The sequence below is a fragment of the Cynocephalus volans genome, chromosome 16 (genome assembly GCF_027409185.1).
Source record: "Cynocephalus volans isolate mCynVol1 chromosome 16, mCynVol1.pri, whole genome shotgun sequence".
NCBI lineage: Eukaryota > Metazoa > Chordata > Mammalia > Dermoptera > Cynocephalidae > Cynocephalus > Cynocephalus volans.
In genome coordinates this window covers 34006329-34028747 of record NC_084475.1, presented here as the reverse complement: position 1 = coordinate 34028747, position 22419 = coordinate 34006329, and the positions used below count along the sequence as shown (strand labels likewise).

The window sequence follows — 22419 nt, the reverse complement described above, 5'->3', positions numbered from 1 at the left end:
GCTGATCTCTCTCAGAATATGGCCTAGATCATGTTCCTTTACTTCTGCAATGGTTCTAAATATGTGTTCTCTCTTTGATTTTCTCCCAACAAGTATGTGTCACTACGTGTGCCGGTTCTCTGATAGACTGTGCTTAACTCTTTCCTTTCTGCCTCCATGTCAGCACCATCCTCTGGCCTGAGGAGAGAGACAAAAGTGCACTGGTGGCCAAGGAGCCAGCCAGCATGACATCTGGGATCCATGAGTCAGGCTGGCACGGGGCTCCTTCTGGAGCCAATAGCCCGGGCTGGGCTGGTGGAGGAAAGGGGTCCAGGCTCCCTCTACACAGAATGAAAACAAGGTGAAATGTCTAGATTGCTTTTCTTCCGTGGTTCACCTAACTTTAAAAAATGCACTAATGGTAGTTTCCAGGAAACATGGAATTTTCCTGTAAATGTGTACATTTAAAATCTCCCACTGTGGGCTTTTGTAGCAAATTCCTTTCCTGCAAGCATTCCAGGTGCTAATCTTTCTTAGATTAGGGCAGACCTCTGAAAAGATGGCACCTGGAAAAACTGATGAGAGAAAAATGTATTTAAAAAAGAAAATATTAGCTGTGATCCATTCTGTTTTATGATCCTTTCTGTTTTAATCATGTCAATATGAAACATTATTTTCTGTGAGTTAAAGTGCTTATGGTAACCACAGGGATGAGAAGTCTCACTGTGTACACTCATGGATATTTTGCACACGTATCTCTGTCTCGCAATGTCAAGATCAAACCGTGTATGGATTCTGCATGTATACCCACATATGTGTAGAAATTATGTTTTTTAAAAGATTACGATTAATCTCCTTACCCAACTGACATGAACATTTGTGTGGGCTGTTTCTTTTTATTGAGCAATGCTTGAGCTGCTGAGACCTCTCTCTCTCTCTCTCTCTCTCTCTCTCTTTCTCTCTCTCTCTCTCACACACACACACACATCAGGTAAATCTGATGTCCAGACTGACTTTGCATTCTTACTCCCAGCTTCATGTACCCAGCTGTACATTCTTGCCATTCCTTTCGAGACTTTAAATATTTTCTATTTCTCACAGAGCTGCTGCTTGTCTGAGCCCATCATGAGCAGGGCACCAGTTTGCTCTTTGGTAATCAGCTCCAAGTCACAGAGGAGGGAATGTATCTGATCTGCGTGTGACAAGCCAGGCAGGCCTGTCCTGCTGACATTTTCTAGGTTAACAGAAAGGTGTTGTCTAAAGGCTTGAGGGTGGCATGCGTGAGCTGCTTGAAGTGGCCACATGAGCCAATCGCCCAGGGTCTCTTCGCAACTGCTAGTTCAGTGACATCACATTGGTAGCGTAAAATTGGGCATGATGTAAGTATTTACACCATGGAAATTGGCACATCCTACAAATCAGAACCACAACCCTGTAACCTCTCCACCCCACCCCCACTGTCAACCATTTATCAGGATAGCACTGGAGTGGGCCTGTTGTAACCCACAGAGAAAGCAGCACCTTTTGCTAAGGCTGCTCTAATCCCTGGAATATAACTGCTGAGGCTACAACCTGACATGTGACCTGTGCCTCAAGAGTGCCCTGGCTGTTGCCTTGACTGGACGGTATGTTTGTGGATGGTGCTGGGATTTGTAACAGGCTTGCCCTCCCAGGTGAGGCCCATCCCAGAGCAAACACACACACAGTCTTGACAGCAGCTACGTAGCTTCCTGGCAGCTGGCACGCTATGTGGAACTCTAGGGTTTATCAGGTTTCATTTGCCAGTCTTTCTTTTTCTGATCCTCTTATTTCTAAAGATGCTTTTGGCTGACTGGTTAGCTCGGTTAGAGCGCAATCTTGTAATACCAAGGTCAAGGGTTCAGTTCCCCGTACAGGCCAGCCACCAACCAGGGGGGGAAGAAAAGACGCATTAAAGATCCAGCATACAAGTATACTGAGCAAACCGAAAGCCAACTGCAAGTCCCAAGGGCCCCTTAAGGCAGTCCATCTCTCTGGGACAGGCCCAGACCTCTGAGCTGGAAAAACACCTCCTCTAGGGCAGTGGAGGGCATGAACCCAGGGAGCCCTGCCATCCCCTTCCTTAGCATGGTTTGGTGTAATGACCCTTTTAATTAAAGAGTGTAGGTTGCCTTACTTTATCCACAGGCTATGGGACTGAAAAACACTCTGGCCTTTGCATTCTTGAAAACAGTAAGAGAGAAAATAAATTACATCAAGTTTCAATAGTCTCAAGACATAAGAATTAAAGACTCTTTTTGAACTCTCTACGAATGTTAAACTATAGAGACCTACCCTCATAACCAGAGCCTTGTTTTGCAGGGAACTGTGGGGCCCCCTTAAAACAGACTGCGTTTAGTTCCACGTAATAGCTGGATCTGTATTTTAATTAGCCATGGCAATGAAACAAAGGAATGATGGTAACACATAGATAATTTAAAACATAACAAACCAGCCAGAAACCCACCCTTAACTACTGTCTTCCACTCTCCAACCTTGATCAAATATCAATAAGAGCTTTAACTATGGAGAAACTGATGAGTGTGGTAATGTCTCAAAACTGGACAACAAAAGAGAAAAGCAAGAAACTGGCTAATTTGCCATCAGAAATTGCTCTGCACGCATTATCGAAATTTCTATTGTTCCTTAACATGGAGTTCACCTCGACCTTCTTGCTACATGGTTTAACTGGTCTCTCAAGAGGCAGCACTCAGGTTAGCACAAACCTAAGAAATGGGAGAAGGCAGGAAAGATGAAGAAAGAGCAAGACCAAGCGGCTTTCCAGCCACTACTTTTTTTTTATTGCTTCCAGAAAGATAGGATAGAAAAAAGTCTGATGGGGTGGGTATGAGTCAGAAGGTCAAGTTAAAATATTTGGCTCAATTAATGTTCAGTGAGTTTGTTTGGTTTTTTTCCCTCTGGGCTAAGGTTCTTCAAGAGGATGATACAGACAGATGTTGGTCCTAGTTGTCAAGGCCAGGTCAGAAGGCGACACAGAGCGGAGCTCGGAGTGCAGCTTAACACCCCGGTTCCCCAGCAGAGACAGGCTGTGAGGACGGATCACTCCCCAGCCGCACCATTCCCTTAACAGTAAGAAAGAGAGAGGGGACACTGTCTACCAGACTGGTCTCTAAAACATGCAAGGAGAGCCTTAAACTGAAGGCTTTTAAGCAAAAATGACACCCTCTTCTCTAAAGTATTTGGATGGAATAGTATTTCGAAAAACTCAATACTTCATAAGCAAGGGCGGGCCTGCCAGTTGGAAAGACTTGATCACAAGTAGCAGGAACAGGTCTTGCTTTTGCTATGGTTTTAAGTACCCACATAAGCACCTACTTCTAGAGAAACATTTGCCACCATCACTCCACCTTCACAAAATTCCTGGAAGAAAAGCTAGTTTTTAGCTGACCTCAAAAGCCTAGATGCGTGTTTCTAAAGGTCACAGGCATAAAAGACACCTATGCCAAATCTTTTCTCCCCTGTGGAGTCAACCCATTCCCTACCAGTGTCCAAACGGGGAAAACTCTTATGCCAAGCATCTGCCTCTAGTGCAGCCACCTAGCAAAACCAGGCAGATATGCAAGGATTCTTTTTACTGATTAGAAGGCTGCCTCAGGTTGAAGATAGGTAGCTCTTTGAAAGCCTTTATTGGGCAGGTATTTACATTTTTAAACAGGTGACTATAATATAAATCAGGGCAAGTTTTTTCAAAGAGCAAATTTGATAAATACTACCAATATATATACTTTCACTAAAGGAGACTGACATTTCTGATTATACACATAAGGAAAAGATTTTTTTTCCTGCTTTTTAGAAACCGTTAAATCTGTCTACTTTGGGAAACGCATGTGCACTATGAAGTGTTTTAAGGAAGAAAAGATGGATTCTAATACTCCTTATAATCAAAAACATTCTGAGAGGGGCTTAGGCAATTTCAAGGGAAGCAAAACTCAAGAATGAAGAATACTATAGTACAAAATTATGGCCAAAAATACTGTATTTTTAACCAGCAAGATCATTGGGGCATTATTATACAACATTAGGTGTTTTTTGCAAAACTAGTCCCCATCCCCAAACAATAGACAATACATGCATTTGAATGACATTTTAAGAACATAAATATGATTCTTTTAAATACTGCAAGTTAAAAATGTTTTCTGACAAAACTCCCTAAATACATAGGTCTAATAAAGGTTTCCAACATGATGATGGGTAAGGAATCCAGCAAGAAGTTGCATTTAGAGAGTTCTTTGAGGAAAAGAAATCTACCAAAAACGTGTGTTTCCGTCAAAGTAACCTGGACAAAGTTACATAGTTATTTTTCATCTTTCTTTCTTAAAACTTGAAAATATTCTACTGAAGAATACCTTCCTCCCTGTTATTTTTTTCTGTCTTTCAAAAGCTCATATGAAAGTCAGGATTCCTTTATCCAAGTAAGATCCAATTTTATCCAATAGATGTTTTCATAATATGTAAATGTCATTTACTACCGGGTTGGAATTATATGGGGAAACGGCAGATACATGGGAGATAAAGAAGGTAAGGAAATTAATATCTGAGCACCTACTCTGTGCTAGGTGTGTACGCAGACTTTGAACATACGATTCTAGAGGCAAGAGTGTTATGAGAGGGCAGTGGTAGTTGGTAAGACAGCAGAAAATGGTTTGTTATTCTGTGAGAGAAACAAATGACAAGTTTAGACTCTGTACTAAGTAATCTACTAAACAGCAGGTGTCTGGCTCCAAAAATCTCTGGTTAATCGTGTACAGCTAAGCCACTTCTTTTCCTAACTTGATGGAACCAAAATGAAATCCCAAGGACACAGTTACCAGGATAGATCTATTAACGCTACATATGCTGGAAATATGTCGAGATAGATATACAACATTACTAGTTTTAATTTTGTGTGTGTTTCTAACCAAAGATATATCTTTGGAAGAAAACATGAATGTATACCAAGCACACCTTATTTGTACCAATTGAGATGTTGTTAATTACCAATTAAGTGATTTTAAACCCTTATTTAATTTTAAGAAGAGCAGCAATATACATTACAATATTTGGGTACACTTTATTTTTAGATGGGTTAACATTCTGCTATACTTCATTCTTTTTGAGAAACTGAAAACAAAGGGAGACCGAGGGTGATCTGAAGGTGATTTGAGGGGAGTTTCCAACCAATATCTGAGTCTTGCAGTATCGTATTATGCAGCCCTTTCTTCCCATTATTTATTTATTTATTTATTTATTTTTTGCAAATAATAAAGTCATTTTGACCCAAATCCAGAGTAAATAGCTTTTCACCAATTCCTAACTTAAGACAACTAAAATTTACAATCATGTGGCAGTATAAATTTTAAAATTACAGTTCGTACACCTTAACAATCAAGATAGTATAAAGTACAAAAAGTAAATTGCCCTTTAGCTGAATTATCTTTTTAAAATATTAGGCCTGCTAGTTAACCTACGGAAAAAAAAAAAATACAAGTTTCAGGTGTTCTTCAAATACCTTTTGTGGATGTCATCTGCTAGTAAACAACATGTGCAGGTTCATAAGATTTCTTTTTCCCCAGTCTGTTCATGACATTCAACAGAGCTCTTACATGGAAAAGTTAAAAACAAAACAAAACAACTTCTAGGGGATTTATTTACTTTTCAATGGGTGTGTTATTTCCCTTTGTTTCAGATATGAGGCACAAACTTTTGAATTTAAGCTCTGTAAGGCATAGTAAAAACTTCCAATTTACAAATAAGGAATTCTCTGTGGGTTGGAACCGCTATGTCACGCAAAAAGGGAAAAATCATCTGTAAACTGGTACACTGCAATGTGTTAAGTGAGTCATGAAATGGCTGCTTGCCTTGGTATGCTGCAGAAAGGTTTCTGAGTTGTGTGTTTTTGTTTTTGAATAAGACATGCCCAAGTCACCGTAAAATTCACCACAGGCCTCCATTACCTAGAGCATCAACAATAGGAGTCCAGTGGCACACGCTTATAATGCTTGCAATCACAATATAATATAAAGCATGAGTAAACTTTGTTTTTATACAAAACTGAAAAGAATCCCTTCCCGCCCCTAGCCCCTTCAATAAAACCCTAAAGAAACAAAAGAGAAAATCCTTTAGCTTCGATTGACTAGTGTGGATACAAATAGGTTTCAACGCATCGCTGCAGCTAGGGTGATCAATTTTTTCCTTTCTCAAGAGAAGGGATCTTGTCATGCACCCTAGGATGAACAGTGAAGCTGCAAACCTCAATTCTGCATAGCAAATTCCATCTCAATTTCATAAAGACAAATATAACAATCTTTCCCTGTTTTGCTCAGCTTCTTTGAGCTCTGAAATCAGGTTTAATTGACTACATCTACTATAACTTTAATTAAATAGAATATCTTGATTCCTTAAAACTGTAACACTTATGATCTTGTGATGAGGTTTTCTCTATACACACTGCAGGCCTTCAAATGTTGTTTACCTTTTTTTTTTTTTTTTTTTTTTTTTTTGCTGCACCAAATTTAAGATTGCCCTTTCAGGCAAGCAGTGGTCTCTAGCTGTTAAAACATTTCCTTAATGGATCACAATAGCTTCTAAAACTGCCTTTCTAATAAAGGCCATCAGAGAGGTAATACTAAACTGTGCATTTGCCAAATAAGAATATGAATTGTATAAAAGCTCATATTCCAATCCTAGATCAAATGGCAAAAGTTCTACAAAGTTGGTTTCCATGTTTGTATAAAAGCTCCGACTGATTTTATGTATTTTGCTATGAAATTACCTTTGGGTCTTATAATCAGTATACCTCTACTTAGGAATGTGCAAATGATTTTATACAGCACGATGCTAGTACCGCTCTGTACGACAGTAAGGTTTTTTTTTTCTTCTTTTCTAAATGGAAAAAAAAATCCCTAGTCAGAAATAAACTGACAAATTTACATTCTCCTCTCTTAAAAAAGTAAATAAAATAACATTATTCAAAATGTGAATTAGCTATAAGACATACAATACAATTACATAGATACATATCAATACAGCACATTCAATCTGCCAAAAAATTAATGATTTTACAAAGCCAGTACGAGACGCTGCAATATCAAGAGAGATGTATGTACAATGATTAGAGCATCTGTAATTGCACTATACCTATAGGCAGTCTGCTAATTAAATTACAGGTGCTTTTTGAGCAAGGGGGAAAAAAAGTAACCTGTGTTGTTTGAGGTTGGGAGAGTAAAGAATGAGAACATTACTATTTGGTAATTTTGGTACTCAAATAAGGTGTTAATTTTCTCTCTCTCCCTGGTTGTTTCAAAAGAGTAATTTATATGGAAGTTTAGACTAATGCCAATTAGTACTGTAGTTAAAATGAGACCAGCATCATGGCCTAATTCAGACTTCCCAGCAGCTTTAAAGCAATATGATTTATTTCTTTAAATCACATTTCAACTCAAGCTGCTTGACAGCTCATCAATACATTTATTTATTTATTTATTTTTTGCATTTGTTGAAAAATTGCACATATAGAATCCCAAACGTCTCTCCTAGTAGGTTCAGTTACATAAATACATGTTCTATAGTACACTGAGAGGTTACTTTGGAGTTAAGTCCACAAATCTTCCTTAAGTTCAACCTAACCAGTCACCAGTTCAAGAAGATCCTGAAGATGGTAAACTAGTCGTAACTTCAGATTTTGCACATTATGGGTGTCAGAATAATACTATCAACCAACTTTCTTGGCAGACTTACTTTGAACTTAAAGAAGAAGAACTAGCTTCAAAAAAAGAGACACAAGCAGATTTCATGTTAAACCACACAGGATGCTTTTCTACACTGCTGATTTGGACACTCAACGTGGGACATGGACTTCAATTAAACAATGTGATCTTACGGGCAAAGAAAGTAATAGACCGTGAGAATCAAATTTACAGTTACCAATTGTTTGGCAACTGGTATTTCAGGTTCATTCTCAGCCTGTCATTTTAGGCTTTACAGTCTTAACTCTCTTACATTTGAAGATAGTGGCTTCTATTTTTTAAGTTTTTCTTCTTAATTTTGTTTTACAAAAAGCCAGCTTTGGCAACACATTCCCATAATAAAAGTAATTTTTAAATTGTTGCCCAAACACTAAGGGGAAAAAAGAGGGAGAAAAAATTTGAACCAAAAAAACCCAAAACAAAACTAAGAACAACCTAAGACCAGGTTCTGGGTAGCAGCCATTGCAGTAATGTAGTGTCTGTTGGCATGTTTTTTTTTTGTTGTTGTTGTTTTTTTTTTTGGCATCTGCAATTTAAAGAGAGAGTGGGGAAAACAATAAAAGAAAAAGGAAGAAGGGAGGAAGGACAACGGCACATGCATTTCATAAGAAAGGACTCCTTATGTGTCTCTTTGCCCTTGATTTACTAACTTCTGTGTATTTCTCTGAGCAATCAAGGTGTGGCTGAAGGCAAAAATCCAAAAGAAATGACATTTAACCATTAAATGGGCATCCACTGTCCCAGCCCAAAGTGAGACAAGACGATATATATATTAAAGAAGAAACTCTATGTGTGTATCCAGAGCAATACATTTTAAACCACAGTATTAATACATATAATCCTTCAGCAAAAACTACAAACTGTTAAATTAAGCTGATGCATGATGGCTTAAATCGAATGACGTTGTCCTGACTGTATCATTCAAGAGAAAAACCTGACCAAGAATGGAACTAGGATAAAGACCGTCGTAACCTGGGAAAAATCAGGAGGGAGGTATGGATTAGGAAAAAGGGCAATCAGCTTTGTTTTGCTCAACGGAAAAGAAAGAGAGAGAGAGAGAGAGAGAGAGAGAGAAAAGGAGAAACAACTCATCTTTGTGAATGTATTACTGAGAATTTAAAATATATTGAGTGACAAGGTTTTGCCTAAAAAAAAAAAAAAAGAGAGGAAATGTGCTGGGACTGTACTTCAGCATCCTCTGAATAGTTTAAATAAAATCATAATATTTACTACGAACTCTGTGGACACGCTCACAGAGTCCAGGACGGCAATAAATTAGTATTATGCAAATTGTTTTCCACAGAAATACAGTCCCTCTTGTGTATCTTCGACAGCCCACCAGGGAAGGGCAGGGCGGGTGTGGAGGAGGCACAATTAGACCAGATTGTACTCCTTCAGGTTCAACTGCAGGATGGTGTCCTTGACGGCAGCAAAGACAAAGCGGATGTTCTCGGTGTCTGTGGCGCATGTGAAGTGGGAGTAGATAATTTTGTCACTGTCTGGGTTCAGGTCCACGAACATCTTTAGGATAAATTCTCGAGCTGCTTGGGCATCTCTCTGGGGTCCTGTAGGCCAAGTGAGGAGAGGGACAGTTTGTTAGCTGATCTGTTCATGTGTTCATCCATCATCAGTTCAATAAATATTTATCGTGTCATTGCCCGCGAAGACTACAATCACTTTTCCCAACACTACTGTGTCATCTCTCTTGTCACTTTAACTGCCCATCTGTCCATCCATCCAGCCATCCAAAAAATGTGGATAGGTGAAAACAGACATGACTCGAAGGCCAGGCTAAGAAATAAGTTTAGGCTGGCCTTTGCTCTGATTCCTTGAGTGACAGGGAGCCACTGCAGACTCCTCAGAGGGGGAGTGATAGGTCAGTTCTGTCCGCCTGTGTTAACTGTGCTGGTCTCAGCTATATACTAAGTGTGCATACAGACAGCTGCCCCAGGATCACTTGTCAACCTGCCCACTAAAGACTCGACGTTATGGATCATTTTACATTCTCCAAACTGAAATCTCTCTCACAATAGAACACCTGTTCCTTAAGGTCAGATCCACCTGCCATGGTTTTCTGCAGTCTCACTTCTACAGACTTCTGGTATTTCTGAGCACAATACATTTACATAGTATTCAATTCACTATGTGTGATGATAAAAAAAAAAAATTGAATAACATTTATTCAAATAAGTTACATTAGTGCTGGCCCGTGGCTCACTTGGGAGAATGTGGTGCTGATAACACCAAGGCCCCAGGTTCAGATCCTTATATAGGGATGGCCGGTTAGCTCACTTTGGAGAGCATGGTGCTGACAACACCAAGTTAAGGGTTAAGATCCCCTAACCGGTCATCTTTAAAAAACAAAACAAAACAAAACAAAGTAAGTTACATTTATTCAGGGTCTCTTGTGTACCAAGCATTGTTAGATGCTTTGAAAAAAGATTGTAACATATTTATCAGCATAAATTAAACACTTTTGCTATGAATTCTTAGATAGGATACCAAAGCACCGGCAACAACAACTAAAAATAGATGAATTGGACATCATCAAAATTAAAAACTTTTGTGCATACAAGGACATTATCAAGGAAGTGAAAAAGACAACCTATGGAATGGGAGAAAATATTTGCAATTGTGTATCTAATAACATTTTAGTGTCCAGAATATATAAAGAATTCCTACAACTGAACAACAAAAAGACAAAAATGATTTAAAAATGGGCAAAGGACTTGAACAGATATTTCTCCAAAGAAGATAATAGCCAGTGGCCAGTGAGTACATGAAAAGATGCTTGACACTGTTAATCTCTGATGGAAACGCAAATCAAAACCACAGTGAGAAACCACTTCACATCTACTAGAATGGCTGTAATAAAAACAGTGGGAAATAACCAGTGTGGCAAGGATATGGAGAAATTTGAACCCTTGCTCACTGCTGGTAGGAATGTACAACGGTGCAGCTGCTGTGGAAAACTGTTGGTTCCTCAAAAAGCTAAACACAGAATTACTATATGATCAGCAATTCTGTGCTTAGGTTTACATCCAAAGAAATTGAGAGCAGGGGCTCTAACAAATACTCGTACACTAATGTTCATAGCAGCATTATTCAAACAGCCAAAAGATGGAAATAACCCAGGTGTCCATCAACAGATGAATGGTCACACAAAATGTGGTATATACATACAATGGAAATAAACCTTGAACACATTACACTAAGTAAAATAAACCCAACATAAAAGAATATTGTGATTCTACTTATCTGAGGTACCTAGAATGGGCAAATTCATAAAGACAGAAAGTAGATAAGAGGTTACCAGGGGCTAATGGAAGAGAGAAATGGGGTACTGTTGCTTCATTGGGGTGGTAAAACTATTTTGGAAATAGTGGTGATGGCTGCACAGTATAGTAAATGTAATTAATGCCACTGAATTGCACACTTAAAAACTGTTAAAGTGGCAAATTTTATGTTATATATATTTTATCACAAATTAGAAAATTAAGTGTAATATGCCCCAAATCATTGTATTGTACACCTTAAATGGGTGAATTATATGGTATGTGAATCATATCTCAATAAAGCTGTTTAAAAAACTTATTTAATAGATCCTGTTAAACATATTAATTTAAGACATATTATTATAAATTAAGAACAACGTCAAAACACCATCACTTTCAAGTACTGAGCTTATATTTGCCTTTGGGCCACTATATATCTGCATTTCCTCCCATTTTTTCTAGTTAGTTCTATACCAAGCAAGAAGGAGGTCATGCTATCAACTCCTTCCTCCTCCACGTCCTTTCCTCTGGGCAAGACCCTTCCCGGGATTCACAACTTAGGTTTTTCTATCCATTTTCCTGTTGTCTACTGGTTGGGATAAAAAAAAACCTTTGAGAACTCCACTGAGGCCCTGACCACTATCTCTAATGAAATGCACCCTGAGTTTCACACAGCCAACTTTCCAAACTTTTCAAACCAACATTATTATAAACTGGGGATTACTCCTAAGAGTTTATATCCAACATTGCCAGAAGTTGGGAGGAAGGAGCAATGAAGACAAATAGATTATTCTCATTTGTACAAATGACAAAAGTAATGCTTGAATTTTTGCCTTAGGTACCAAAATTTGAAATTTTTGTCAATGATTGACTAAGAAGGCTGGCATCATATTAAATAAAAAGTGCCACAATTAAAAATAATATGTAATATATATGTAGATAATTACTTAATGACCTATCTTTTTCAATGTATTACTGTTTACTTTCCCATTCCAGAGCAGTAATAGAAAATATTTAAAACCAGAAATTAATAGATTGTTAGAGCTGGTGAACCCTTTCACTTTCATAAAAGAACTCTGTATTTCTGGATCGTGAATGAGTTACTATGTGATTTTTGTACTTAATACATATAGGAAAGAAGGGACTACACCCTTTTTTTATTTTTTATTTACCCTGAAGAATATCAGAACTAGATTCAAGTTCATTGAAGTGCACTTGGAGCGTTTTGTACTTTTAAGCATAAATTATGTTATTTGAATAAACATCAATTACAAAGAAATCATTATAGCCATCATAGCAGAAACAGAATTCCACAGTCTCTGTGAACAATTTTGCAATTCAAGTTCACATGGAAATGGTAGTTTCCTTTCCTGAAGAGAAATACAGAAATGGCATTCATTATGATTAGGACCCTGTAAGTGCAGAAATGTGGAAGTGTGAAATTTATAACACTATAAACTTGCTTATTACAAAAACATCACTACAGAGCGGACCTAGATTTTTTTCAGACTTAGGTCATCTTACAAGGGCTTTGAGTCTTGTGAAATGACGGCTGTGCTGACTTTGTGAATAACATAATCATAATTTTTTTTCTTTTTTTGTGGCCAGGTTTCCTATGTACATTATATACTGGACGAGGTTAACAGTAAAAAACATCTTCAGATTTCAAAACATTCACAATGGGCACATATTGGAAAGAAAATGCTCTTAAGGATGGGGCACCTGGGGAAATTACTGGACAAAGGAGTTATGTAAAGAGATTAGGGAAATACTGTAGAAAAGAAAAAACAGTACCGCAAACACTCATCACAGAAAAAAGTCTTTTGTTGCGGAAAAATCAAGCACCGTGTCGTGTGGCCGTCTGCTGCAATTGCGGGTGGGCTGCGCTGTGTCTGTCCTCTGTCCTCCCTCCTGCAAGCATGCCATGGAAATGCGCCGGCCCACGAGACGGGTGGTGTACATGGTGCAGGGTACCGTCCCGTCATTCCCATCAGCTGCTTCTCACCAAGTTCTCAGACAAATTAGGAAGAGTCTCTCCTTGAGGGTGAGTGAGGCAAGCGTGTTTAGGCCTTCGCCGGACACTGCATGCCAGTCTTATTCAGGTAGATCTCGTGTTTAAAGAACTAGCCTGTGTGGGAAAGCGACTTAACTATACACCAAGTCACTTCCTTCCACAGTTTCCTCAGGAACACTGAGGAATACAGTCTCAGGCATTTATGACTTATTTCCAGGCTAGTGGCAAATCAAAAGGAGTAAAAGAGGAAACACTGTTCAGGCTAAGAACAGGAAAGCACAAGGGAAATGTACATGGAGAGAGGATGTGAACACGCTGCTAACAAAAAAGGGTACAATCTCTAACATCTGATAACAGCCCCAAACATTTACATTTTCAATTCATCAACCTCAAGGGTATATGTATTTGAGAAGGGCACTTCTGCTTATTAAACATATAACATTGCCCTTCCACAAGCTGGAACTGTGTCATACGCACGTGGATGCAAAGATGACTAACCCTCCATTCCTGATGTTTGGATCTTCATAAAAAGCAATGAAGCCAAATTTAAGCTTAGCTTTTTAAGTTACTACCTGTCTGAGGGAGTTTTTAGAAGTACACAAACACTGGTAAACTGATATCCATCCTGGATGTATGCTGATAATGTAATTTTAAAAACAGTCTATGCCCTTGCTGTTACACCTCTGCAACAGGTACTTCTGAGTTTGTGCTCTTCTCTGTGCCAGGTACTGTGATCTACATATGACTCCATTCGATTCTTTTTTTAGTCAGGAAGAAACTGAGTAGTTAAACTCGTGCAAGTCAACACAGCCAGTGAGTGGCAGAGCTGGAACTTTGAGACATCCAAAGTTCGTGTTCTTTACTACTATCCGTAAAGGCCAGAGAGTCAATATTTCAGCCTTTGCAGACCACTCTCTCTCTGTCACAACTACCCGATTGTGCAGCTGTAGTGTGCAAGCAGCCACAGTGCGTAAATGAATAGGTATGGCTGTGTCTCAATAAAACTTTATTTATAAAAACAGGTGGCAGACCATAGTTTGCCCCTCCTAACTAGGCTCAAGTTTGTTTGGGGTGGGGGGAGATAAGTTTATCCTGCCACCTAAGCTCGTACAGGGCAGTACCTGTGACTCTTTCACTTGCTTTAGCGTGGCTGAATGTAGATACCCTTTATTATCAATCAAATCAAGTGTTTCTCAGAATAGGTTGGGTGTTCAGTTGTTAAGAATTTCACGGTCTAGTTGGAGAAGACAAGATCTATTTCTAAAAATGAAGTCTATTATGAAAAGCCATACAAGTACTGAAGTGGGTGCAACAGGTTCTAAGTGCTGCATGAAAAGCTTAAAGGGTGGATACTGTCACTAAGGATGCTGGGACTCCATTGGACCATGAAATCCCAAAAGTAAATACTTCCTGAATATTCACCATGTGTTGGGCATCATGCTGAATGTCACATATATGTTAGCTATTATAGTCTAACAAAACAATCCCATGAGTTTGGTCGTAAGGCCCAGAAGAATCAACTGACTCGATCATGATCTACAAATAGGAAAAGTCAGAACTGGGATTTGAGCCTAGATAGACTCACTTCACAGATAGACTCTTGACCACAAAACTGTATTCTCTCCCCAAAGAGAGGCAGAGGTGGACTATAACCAAATAAAAGGGAGAAAAAGAAGGAACTATACTGGTTGATACACAATTGGTCAAAACTACTGTATTATTCCTTCCTCTGATCTGGCTATTTCAAAAGAGATGAGAAGCTTTTGTTTTCTATGACTTTTAGCACTGTTAAGGAATGAATGTTTTGTGTCATTTACAAGACCGGGAAAGTAATAATTCACACTTCATCAATTACCACATGCAGGCTCGCAGGCAAGGCAGAGTGGCGCCCTGCAGTATGCCAGCTCTTGCTTTGGTGCTAGAGGCTGACCCTGTCCCCAGCCGCTGGACTGTCTGAAGGGGGCTGACTTACCATCATATTCTGGGAAGTAGTCAACTAGATGGGAATACATAATTTTCTCCTCTAGAAGGTCTTTCTTGTTTAAGAACAGAATAACTGAGGAGTTCTGGAACCAGGGATATGTGATAATTGTTCTAAAGAGTGCTTTGCTTTCTTCCATTCGGTTCTGGAAAAAAAAGACAAAAGAAAAAATCAGAAAAACAAGGAGCGAATTACGCGATTACTCAATCTGTGAACTGTGTTTATTTTGTAAGTCCATCTCATCTTCTGTATGCATCCAATTTTTATAGCCTTGGGTTAGGTTTGGAAGGATTTGTATCCAAATGATTCATGGCACTTGCTGGCTGTTTTCATTATGCAAACTCTCAGGCTGACAAGCAGAAGAGAATAATAATAAATATCTGGTGAAATAACTCTTAAGGTTGAAAGAAAAAATAATCAAAGCCTAGAGAATCATGTATCTGGCACATGGTCATAAATTTCCAACAGAAATGATTCATTCGTGACCAAATACTTAAGATCTGAATAAATACCAGGCTTCATTTTACATATCCTAAACTATATTTATTTGGAGCCTCACAATGAACTCTATCTTAAACAATCAAAACAATGTTACTTAATTCTTTGCCCAAAGCTCATCTATATTTCTAGAATTATTACTACTTTATGTATATATAAAACTCTTGATAAGCAAACACATGGAAAAATAACTCAAGATCATACATTTCCCATTCATCAGTGCACACTTTCTCTCTGTTTCACTGGAATTTCCATACAGAATTGTGGAGATACACATAGTAATTACCTGGAGCTACGAATGTAATGTTTCTTACCTTCGGCACGTCACTAAGTGTTCTCACCTGTACACTTTCAATCTTACCTTGCTAACAGAAACCCTAAACAGATTCTCAAAGAAAAGAACCTGCTCTTAGACATGAAGAAGCTAATAGAGGCTGATCCCAAGTCACATCGCTCCTCTTGGAAAATGAACTCACCAGGCACAAGTCAGTGAGCCTCTCCAGTTGGTCCTCCCACAGACACGTGTGCCTCTCTAAATCTTCCCACCCTTGGGTCACAGATAAAGGCAGCAGATTTGGGAATTCTCCTTTCCCTGAAGTTATACAGGCCATGGTGTATGGATGCGTTTCATCCTGGACACAGCAATGAGATGACCCTTTCCAACCTTCTTATGTAGTTCTATGTGTTATGACTGAGTTTTGGGCAATGGAAAGTCTGCCTGGAATGAAGCTACCTTCCCTGCTAAGGGGTGGCTTGCTGGTTTAATGCAGAGCATCCCAGTCCCTGGCCAAGTGGGTTGGTTCAGAGATGGGCTCTGATCCCAGCCCAAGTTGCTCAGAGATTCCCTTCACTGGTTTATGGTAATCAGTTTAGCCAAGCACCTCAACTGGGCCAATTAACCCCAGGAACTTTTGCAGGGAACTCTGGAACAGAGAGCCTTGCATTCATGAAGAATGTGGAAGAGGAATCATGTAGCCTCAGGATCTTCTAGTAGCTATCTTGAAAAAAAGTGAAAAAGAAATCAGGACCTGCTCACCTGATTTTAACTGCCTGCTCAAACCATGCCTGAACTTGGTCATGCCTTTGGATTTTTCAGTAACATTTAATTATATAAAATACTGGGCTGATACAGTGAAAGATTATTTCACGGCTCAAGGGACAGTGTTTATTTCATTGCATACATTCCTCTTTTATATAAATGACATACACAGCCTTTAAAAGTATCTTTACTATCTACATGCCTTTTACTGCTTATCATAGCCAGTGCTAAAATTTTAAGCTTTGGAAATAATGCTCACTGAGAAATGATATCTCGTAGTTTGAAATTTTACAGGCTGAAAATTTCAGGACTGAAGAAAAACAAAGGCCCTAATAAGTACGAAGAAATTTTTTAAAAATTTGAAGAAGGCTAATCAGATAATGATAGAAATATTTTTTCTCCTTACTTATAGCTGAAGAAATTCTAGCAAGTCATACTAAGGTCTTCAAAGAAGCCCTGCCTAAAGGGTGGGTATGTAAACCTTGACACCAACTGGTGAGTCTCTAGACTTATCATTATATTTAGCATTCTCCAGAAGGTGTGTGACGGGCTCCCAAGGGAAGAGGCCCTATGTGGGCCTTTTGGTTGAAGTCCTTGAAGGAGAAGTGGCTAGACCCTGGGCAGAAACAGTGGTCCTGACTTTGCATTAATACAGAAGAAAGCGCCTCAGGTCTCTCTGATTAAGAGTTCTAAGACTGGACTGGAGCCCCCAGGTTCCAAGTGGAATCCACTGGGAGCTTGCAGGGCAGCGGCCAGGAGTGTAGCTGAGCACAGCACTGTGCTCCAAAGACGACTTGCCTTGGGGGCTGTCCCTCTGGGCCCAGTGCTGCTGCACTCAGGGCCACTCCGAGCAGAGCCTGCTGAACTGACCTGGTCCCACTGAAGCTTTGCCTGTGTGTACAGGTTGGGGCTGCTCTAGGATATTTTCCATTCACCATGAGCCCCGTGGACTGCAGCTTGAGCTTCGAGTACAGGGTAAAGCCAGAGAGCAAGAGTGGGCAGCTGACGGGCAGATCAGCATTCCTGTCCTTCACCCAGACCTACCCAACTGAATCTCTGAGGGTGGGCTCAGGAATCTGCGTTTTAACAAGCCCCCAGGTGATTCTGATGCACACTCAATTCTGAAGCACTGTGCTGAAGATGGGCTTCTCCAATGTCAATGTCATTAGGAATCACCTGGGATCTTGTGAAAACATGGATTCTGCATTAGCATGGGGTGGAGTGGAGGATTTGCCTTTCTACCAAGCTCCTAGGTGAGGCTGGTGCTGCCGACCGACTCACAGACCACAGATGAGTTGGAAGGTGTAGAAAGCTGCCGAGCCAGGGATGACGAGGAGGAAGGCGACACTCTCCCTACCACACTTGCGTGAGAGCAGGTACAAGTCCACAAGTACCACCCGGCATCGGATCCTTGCAATGCAAATTGCCAACTAACATGAGTTCAGAGTCTTAACATTATGCTGCATGACTTGTTTTTCATTCTGTAGTGAAAATTCCTTATGCCTTTTTTCCCTCCTCATGGAAGAATAATTACAAACCAATAGGTTGTTTGTCAAAGGCCCGGACTAAATCCTAGATGGACTAATGAAATTTTCACGACAACTTACAAAATACTGTAACGTGCACAGTGTGAGGCATGATCCACTTTGCTCAGTAAAAATGGAAATCAGTGAGGGAATGGCAAGTCTCAGGAGACTTTGTGGCACTTCGTTTTTAGTGATTTGCCCAGGCATGAGGTTTTAATGAGGAAAACAAAAAAGCAGCGCATGAGACGCGTGTGTGGGACAATAAAGAACAAAGAGGTCTGGTCTGGTCTGGTCTGCTCTGAAGGTAGGTTTAAAGGCAGTGCAGGGGTGGTGCTGTGCACACCTTCCTTTCCTTGGGGTTTTAACTAGTTGGCAAATATACACAGAGGATACTAGTAAAGGTTTACTATCCCAAACACAGGGCTCCTTGTTAACCAGGTGGGCCTGGCCGGCACATGAAGCCCAAGGGGGCTTCCAACTCCTGGTTATCCCACCCACTGCTTCTCCCCACCTGAAAGTAACTGTCCCTCCCAATTAAGGTGGCCCTGATGCGGTGAAAAAGCTGGAATAGGGACAGCAGAGATGGGGTGAGCCTGCCAGAAATAGGTCCTGCCTGGTCTCTACCTGCCACAGAGAAGGGAAGACCAAAGAGGCCACAGAGCTTGATGATGGGCTGTCAGTGACCACAATGGCCAACCGGGTTGGTCTCTATGCAGTCACCTGCCTCAGGTATGAGTGGTCACAGAAATGTCAGACTCACCCAGACCACGCTGACAGGTAAGTCACTCTTCCCACGACTGGAACCAGCCAAAGGGTACAGTACTAAGCTGGGAAGTGCTCACCCTGATCCCCTGCCTGGGGGAAGGACAGGCTCCCTTGTTCCCTGCTTTGTAACTGCAGCAAGCTGGTGTGACCTGAGTGTCCTCCTTCGGCAGCCATTGGAGAAAGCCCCGTTCAAGCCATCAGCGAGGGGTCTTACACCTCTAATCTTTAACAAATCAATTCTCAAGAGCTCTAATGTCTAGAAAACATTGCTTTTCGCTGCGCTCCACTGCTACTGCATGACTGATGAAGGCTGACTACAGGGTGAAGCCCCGAGCTCCAGCCTGGCATTCATGGCTGGCCCCCCTCTTCAATCTGAGTCCCTACACAAATGCTCTCTTCTCTAGATAAACGGACTCAGTGTCACCACTGGCACACAAGCATGACCGCACTTCCCTGATCTGTGGCCTGTGCTAATCCTGTGCCACTACTAATCCTCCAAGACCCAGGTCAGCCTGACTTCCCCAAGCAATCCTTCCCGGGGCCCCCTTGGGCTCACTCCTTCCTCCCATCCCCAGCACGCTGTCCTCTTGCTAGCATGCCACGACTCAGGAGACACATGTGAAGGGTGTGCTAGATGCTGGGCATGAGTGTGTTGCTGGAAGACGGAAGAAGCCAGGCACGCTGGTGCATAATGACAGGTTGGGGCGTGGTGGGCCTGAAGTGTGGTAACCACAAGCAGCTGGGGTCACACAGGCAGGAAGGCTTAGAAGCAAAGGTAGTTTTGAGTTGAATCTTCATCTGTGAATGAAAGATTATAAGGAGGCAAGGAGAGCAAAGCAAAGTAAAGGAGAATTTAGACCCATGATCTTTAGAAGGGATCTGCGAAAATTCTGAATAAAATGGTTCACCAGCCACTGATCTCTGTGACTTGTGCATCAAATAAGAACAATTCTCTGTTCGGAGAATGCGAAACATTTCCTCTCTTGCATCTGACAGGGGGCAGGGATGGTACAAACACGCTAAGTTCCATGAAGAACAAGTGTGCTTCAGCCTCTTTCATTCCTAAAATAAGCTGCTGGGTTGGCAACGCCTGTGTGTTTCCAGGGAAGCCCCTTCGGACACCTCAAGTGTGGCACACCGAGCAGCAGTTATCTGCCTGCAGGTGAGAGGTGTTGTCTTGCTCTGGCTCATGTATAAACATCCCTCTGATTATGGATCCAGTGGACGTGGCCCAAGACCCCAATTGGAAGCTGGCCTTCCTCAGGCTATGGTCTGACACAAATCTTGGCATAAAAAATTACCAAGGCCCCAGTGGAACAATATTTCATCTCTCTACACTTTGTAGCTCTGCTGCCACTGAGAGCAGAAGTTTGCTCAGGAGGCTGCTTTACTCAGCCCTCTCTGCCAAGTTGTACTTCCCTGTCAAAAGCTAGCATTAAACCAGAGATCTGAATATCCATTTTAATAACTTTTACAACTCTTCATTATTTTGCCCATAAGTACGCATTCTTTGCAAAAAACTCACTTGTTTTCTTAGCAAAGAATACATTTAGACTGAGACCCATAATTCTTTTACCTGATATGAGTCATCCAACCTGTCTGCTTCTCCCTGGTGATATTTTTTTCTCCATTAACACCTTGATAAACTACACTGAATTAGATTCCCCATAAGATCTAGAACACAGCCCTTAAATGCAAAACTAAACACTTAAGAAATAAGCATGCGGAATGTGGAATCGCCTTGTCACTGAGGCCTGACCATTATCTATTAATTGTTCTCAGCTGTCACCTGAGATAGGACAGACCGAAGAAACTGAGATGAAGCTTTCCAGGGTTCAGGGATGTCCTGTAGTATCAAAGACACACGGAAGGTCTGAGTGATCCACAAACTCACTAATCAGTGCCAGAAGCCAGTCAGGTGGTTGTGAGTCTGTGTTCCCCAAACTTTCCTCTAAAAGAGAAGGCCAGAGACATATACTCTACTTAAATGAGTGAGCTAGACACACAGACACGGTATGAATACATGAGCATGTCTGTGAAGTACATTGAGTTTACAATGCCTTACAATATTTTTTAGCCGAAATCTTGAGAGTTTACATATTAAGACAACATCTGCCAGCCATACTCACTCTCAGTTTTAATGCTTCATAGCTACCAGGGCTTCTCTCCATATACTGCACATGACAAAAAATGCCTACACTGGACACCACTTCCATGAGCCCATTTCTGCTTATGAAACTGACACAAAAAGGAGATTGTCAGACTACAGGGATTCAAATGAGACCACATTTTAAACACTACTCTGCACTTTTAATTGCTATGACAAGCTTCACTATTTCTTCTCAGATGAAACACACTAAAGAACATCTTATAAATTATTTTATTAAAGGTCATTATTATTTTAAAAGAGCACGACTAGTTGACCGACTTTCTACGTAATGGCCCGTGATAATATAAAATACAAATCAAAATCATTATAATTTGTAGCTTATCACACACTGAATAATTTGAAAAATTCAAGTCCCTAACAAAGACATAGGAATATATTCTCTCAGGTATTTACTTCATTTACCTATGTCTACTGGGTAAATAAAAGCAACAACTCAAAAGACAACTCCAAAGCCTTATGAAAAAAAATTTGCAAGCCTGGTCTTCTGCATATTTCTTTCCTCCCTCATTTACTTAGAAAAAAGCTGGCCATGTTTGACTTTATATCTCCAGCAGGATCTCATTGTTATGTGTCCTATCTGATGTCAATAGTATGAAATTCAAAACACATTCTGTGCCAAACTCCTGTTGGTGGGGTGGTAGGGAGGGGGAAGGAAGAGGAAAAAAGCCCAAGAATTCACATGAACTTGCTGTCTGAAAATGCGCTGCAGAAGATCTGGCAAAGAGAGTATGCAGATGTGGCAGCGTGGCCCAGTGGTGAAGGGCCAGGGCTGTGAGCTGAGGACCTTGATTTGAAATATGGCTCTGTCTCAAATACTCTGTGTGACCGTGGGCAAGTGGCTGAACCTCTCTGAGCCTCGGTTTCCTCACATTTCCCAGGGTTTGTGAGGACAAACAGACAACACATGCAGAGAGCGTAGCACTGGCCTGAGCACACAGCAGACCCACTATACCCGATGGCACAATTGCTATGCAAGAGACTCTTGGAGAGCTGGTTTGTTCACCTCAAATCTCTGTGGCCAATGAAATCTTTCCATTCCCTGGTATTGCACACAGTTAATTCATCCATGACATGAAATCCAGACACGTGATTTATAAGAAACTGGAAAATCATCCAGGTTTCTGCCTATTTCCCTCACATAGAGAGTGTTTCTTCCTAGGATTCTCCACATGGTGAAGGGGAGTATCTTCAACATCTCTAAAAATGCTCAGTACTATCAGCACCAGAGCAAATCAAGGAAACAACAGACACAATATATAAATGGAGCAGATGGAGTGGCAAATAATTAAAGACAGGTTCCCACTTCTGCTATCCAAATCAGACAATGGGAATGGAAATGACAAGGATGCCAAACTCAGCTGGACAGACATTATTTCCTTGATAATTTTCTTAGTCTTTGCAAATCTTTG

The 22419-nt window shown here is 40.6% G+C and overlaps 1 protein-coding gene across 2 annotated transcripts in view; it reads right to left on the bottom strand.

Annotated features, from left to right (window-relative positions):
- Positions 1 to 3976: 3976 nt before the first annotated feature.
- Positions 3977 to 22419, bottom strand: part of LOC134364593 (guanine nucleotide-binding protein G(q) subunit alpha) — a 281106-nt gene continuing 262663 nt past the window's right edge. For both annotated transcript variants that reach the window (XM_063080533.1, XM_063080534.1), the window contains 2 exons: positions 15004 to 15157; positions 3977 to 9307 (listed from right to left, as the gene is read on the bottom strand). In XM_063080533.1, the coding sequence (XP_062936603.1) occupies positions 9117 to 9307; positions 15004 to 15157 (345 nt within the window). In that variant the 3' untranslated portion in view covers positions 3977 to 9116. The remainder of the gene's footprint in view (positions 9308 to 15003; positions 15158 to 22419) is intronic.